Below are 4598 nucleotides of genomic sequence, written 5' to 3' on the forward strand. Positions count from 1 at the left end.
TTGTGCAGGTGAGTGAGCTGGCCCTGCACAAATCTCCAAGCCCTGCCTGTATTCCCGGGACAAGGAACTGGGCGGCATGAGCAGGCCTGTGTGTGGGTCACTGGTGGACGGCCACACATGGGGCACTGAACTTCCGGAAGATGAAGCCATCTCGTCCCTGCCTCCCAATCCCTGTGGCCTCCCCACGTGACACTCCAGGGCATGCTTTCGACATCTTTCCCAGTAGATGTGGAGATCTGTGGTGAGGGGCAGAGTGTGGTTGTGCAGGGTGAGAACGACCTGCCCTTTCTAGAGAAGAAGCGTGCGGTGTGGACTTCCATCTTGATTTTGCACATTCTATTCAACTCAGCCTCTCACCCAGAGAACCTGGCTGGGTCACTGCCTGGCCTGCCTTCTCATGATCGAAACACCCACATCCAGACAGGAGAGCGCCAAGAACTGAAGGAACACCCCCAGACCTCTGTACCTCCTGGGATAGCTCTCCCTGAAGATAGCAGTGAAGCCAAGCCCGTCGCCATGGGCAGCGCATCTCCGGAGTGGACCATCCTTTCCCCCCGCCACCTAGGCCAGCCTCACCATATGCACAAAGGCGGAGCTCCGGGCTCCCCAGTGCTTGCCCGGAGAGGGGGCACTGGGTTTTATCCACATGCAGAGGAGGTGAGGGAGGGCAGGTAAACCTACCCTATTGCACGGGGCGCCCTGCCTCACTGGGTTAGCTGAGCGCGCGGAACAAAACAGGTCAAAGCGCAGCCCAGCTCCAAGATGCTAACACACGAACGAAACTTGGCAAACTGAGAGGCAGATCCAAGGTTCGAACCTAGAGCTCTCCCAGGAAATCTGGCTGAGAAACCTCACACAAGGCAAGAAAACAATAATCACCCTTATTTTTCAAACAAGGACGAGGCACAGAGAGGGAAATTGCCTGGCCGTGGTCACACAGCTGTTGAACAGGGAAGCCAGGGTCTGAGCTCACAGCCACCACCCTCCAGCCTCCTTAAAATGAATTCACACAGAGACTGGGAGGAAACGGCGGGGCCCACCGTACTCAGCGCCATCCCGGTGGGAGTTCACTGCTCTGGCCTGGTACTCAAACCACTTGTGTGGCTGGTGACAATACAAACACCTGGGACCCCCTTTGACCCATGAGCTCAATGGGCAGGGGTGGGGCACCAGCACTGGAAAATCACGGCTCTTAAGTCGGCCCAGGTGGGCCCCAAGCTCCCATCCCCTCCTGGCTGTTCAGGAGGCCGCCTGTCTTTGCTCAACCAGCTCTAGATGGAGCAGAGGAGGCGCTGCCCTGCACCTGCCCTCCCTGCCCAGGGAGCGGGGCTCCCAGCACATCCCAGTCCTCGGTTCCTCCAGGTGTGAAGCAAGCCTAGCGCTGCCATCTTTGTGGCTTCTCCGTTCTCTTGTTGGGGGCAGGCGGCCAGACTGGGATTTCTTCCTTTGGCAAGCAGAATGGATTCTCACACCCAGCACAAGAGTGGCCCCAACAGAGGGCCAACGGTGGGGAAAGTGTGGACCCCTCCCCTGAATCCCGTGATCGGTACCCAAAGCTTTGAGGAAGGACCCAAGCATCTGATCCAAAGTTCCCTGGGCATCACCTCTACACACCAGAAACTGAGCCCTTGTCTATGGCCAGGCCCCACCGGGAGACAAACCACAAAGAAGTCTGAACAGGGAAAGTTTAAAACAGGCACATGTACTTTATTGTGCTTTGCAGATAATCACGCTTTTTACAAACTGAAGGTTTCTGGTGACCCTGCATCCAGCAAGCCTACCGGTGCCATTTTTCCAATAGCATTTGCTCACTTTGTGTCTCTGTGTCACATCTTGGCATTTCTGGCAGTACTTCAAACTCTTCTATTTGTTAACGGTGATCTGTGATCAGTGACCTGTGATGTTACCATGGTCATTGTTTTGGCAGTTTTTAGCAATAAAGCCTTTTTAAATCAAGGTGTATACACTGTCTTTTAAAAAAGACAATGCTATTTCATACTTAAAAAGAGTACAGAATCATGTAAACCTAACTTTTCTATGCACTCGGGAAGCCAAAAAACTCCTGTGATTCGCTTTATTGTGATAATCGCTTTATTGGGGTGGTCTGGAACCAAACCTGCAATACATCCCAGATACACCTGAATAAAGAATTATTAACTCGACTAGGGCAGTAACGTCTAAAAAGAGAGCTGTCAAGGATACCTGCGGGGGCTTCCCTGGTGGCGCAGTCGTTAAGAATCCACCTGCCAATGCAGGGGACACGGGTTCGAGCCCCGGTCCGGGAAGATCCCACATGCCACGGAGCAGCTAAGCCCGTGCGCCACAACTACTGAGCCTGCGCTCTAGAGCCCGCGAGCCACAACTACTGAAGCCCGCGCGCCTAGAGCCCGTGCTCCACAGCAAGAGAAGCCACCGCAATGTGAAGCCTGCGCACCGCAACAAAGGGTAGCCCCGGCTCACCACAACTAGAGAGAGCCCTCACGCAGCAATGAAGACCCAACACAGCCAAAGATAAATAAGTAAATTGGAAAAAAAAAACAAAAAACAAAAAAAAAACAACAGAATACCTGCGGGTCAAGGAGTGTGCCCGAGGTAAGAAAACACGTGAAGGGTGTCCCCTCCCTGAGGCTGGGGTTCAGGTCTCCTTGGGGAAGGCTTGGGTGAGGCCCCCGGACGGTGTGGCCAAGTCCTCTGGGGGGCCTGGGCCAAGTCTGGAAAAGAACCAGAACCAGAAGATGCCCCTACTCGTGCAGCTTCCCTCAGCGCCCTCTACCGACAAATGTAACGAGGTGCACGTGCAAAGGAGAAAAGTCTGAAGGGCGCAGCTCACTACCGCAGAGCAGGTGATGTAGGGTGCACCCGGGGCTGAAAGGCAGTCAACTGATAACTGGCACAGCTTACGTGCCCACTTCTACTTTATTTAGCAAGAGTTAGGGCGGGACTGACCACGGGGGCTGGAAGACATCCCGTTCAGTGTCGGACTCCTGCCGTCTGGGCAGCAGAGAAGAAACAGCGTCATCTGCGAGCCAGCCGGGTCATCCTCCCACCCTGGGGACACGGCACAGAGAAAGCTGGTCACTCCTGCTGGTGAGAAGGCAGTCGGTGAAGCCCCCGGAATTCCGCTCAGGACAAGCGCCGGGCCGTTTGCACTTTACGGAGGAGGACACGGAGGCTCCTGGAGTGCAGAGCGGAGATTACGCCGCCCCGGCGGACCTGACTCCAGGGCTCCTCCCCGCCCCGCCGGGGGCTCCTCCCGGCTCGGCCCTTTAGAAGATTCCGGGCAGCAGGCGGTAAGGCACGGCGGCCGTGTAGCGCTCCCAGTCCTGGCCGTACTTGTGGGCACAGCGGTGCTCGTCGCGCAGGCAGCGGTGGGTCAGCAGGACGGCCATGTAGATGACGTAGAAGTAGGGCAGGAGGTGGCCGCCACCACAGGCCAGGCAGTAGGCCAGGCTGCCCATCAGGTCGCCGGTGTAGTTGAAGTGGCGGGCCACGCCCCAGAAGCCGGACGCCAGCAGCTTGCTGTGCTGTCTCTGTTCATCTGCCAGCGTGAAGGAGCACTCGATGACCTTGGGCTTCCTGCCCCAGATCAGGCAGCGCCCGTCCGTGCGGCGGAAAAGGTCCTTTTGATGGTTGGCCATCCGGAAGATGTAGTAGCCCAGCAGGCCCAGCAGCAGGACGCCCAGGGCGTAGTGGGTGGGCAGCTGCACGGGGTGGTACACCAGGTACAGACCCTGCAGGGCGGGCGGGAGGGGTCAGCGGGGCGGGACCGTGGGTCGGGATCACCGCCGGGGTTCAAGCCCCTGCTGTGAGCCTGACCGGCCGCCCCCGACCGGCTGCCCCCGCGCCCTGCCTCGGTTTCCTCTCCTGTAAATAGAAGCACCTGCCTCGGAGGGTTGCTGTGGGATCAGACAAGTAAATATGCAAATTTGCATATCCACCTAGCTACCTTCCTATCTATCTATCTATCTATCTACACATACATACATACACCTGTATATCATATATAGTATACATATTATACGACAATATTAGGAGTATTATTTGAAGATAATATTGTGATGGTTAATTTAATGTGTCACATTGGCTAGGCCATGGGTCCCAGACACTTGGTCAAACGTTAGCTGTTACAAAGGTATTTTTTAGATGGGATTAACGTTTCCAATTAGACTGAAGGAAGCGGACCTCCCTCCGCAATGTAGGTGGGCCTCACCTGCTCGGTGGAAGGCCCTAAGAACCAAAGAATCCCTGGAAAGAGAGTGAATTCCACCCGTGGACGGCCTTCAGACCCAGCTGCAATACCAACTCTTCCCTGGACCTCCAGCCGGCCGGCTGCCCTGAAGATTTTGGACTTGAATGGACCACAGTCACATAATCAAATAAACACACATACGTGTGTGTGTGTGTGTGTGTGTGTGTGTGTGTGAGTGTGTGTGTGCGTGTGTGTGGTGTGTGTGCGTTGTGTGTGAGAGTGTGTGTGTGAGTCTGTGTGTGAGTGTGTGTGTGCGTGTGTGTGACTGTGTGTGTGTGAGTGTGTGAGAGTGTGTGAGTGTGTGTGAGAGTGTGAGTGTGTCTGTGTGTCTGTGTGTGTATGTGGTGTG

General features: G+C 55.6%; 1 protein-coding gene across 3 annotated transcripts in view; it reads right to left on the minus strand.

Moving 5' to 3' along the window:
* Window positions 1–1688: 1688 nt before the first annotated feature.
* DHCR7 (7-dehydrocholesterol reductase) overlaps window positions 1689–4598 on the minus strand; it is an 18909-nt gene continuing 15999 nt past the window's right edge. For all 3 annotated transcript variants that reach the window (XM_007114775.4, XM_028479202.2, XM_028479201.2), the window contains exon 9: window positions 1689–3731. In XM_007114775.4, coding sequence (XP_007114837.1) covers window positions 3267–3731 — 465 coding nt within the window. In that variant the 3' untranslated portion in view covers window positions 1689–3266. The remainder of the gene's footprint in view (window positions 3732–4598) is intronic.

This window comes from Physeter macrocephalus, chromosome 18 (assembly GCF_002837175.3).
Source record: "Physeter macrocephalus isolate SW-GA chromosome 18, ASM283717v5, whole genome shotgun sequence".
Taxonomy (NCBI): domain Eukaryota; kingdom Metazoa; phylum Chordata; class Mammalia; order Artiodactyla; family Physeteridae; genus Physeter; species Physeter macrocephalus.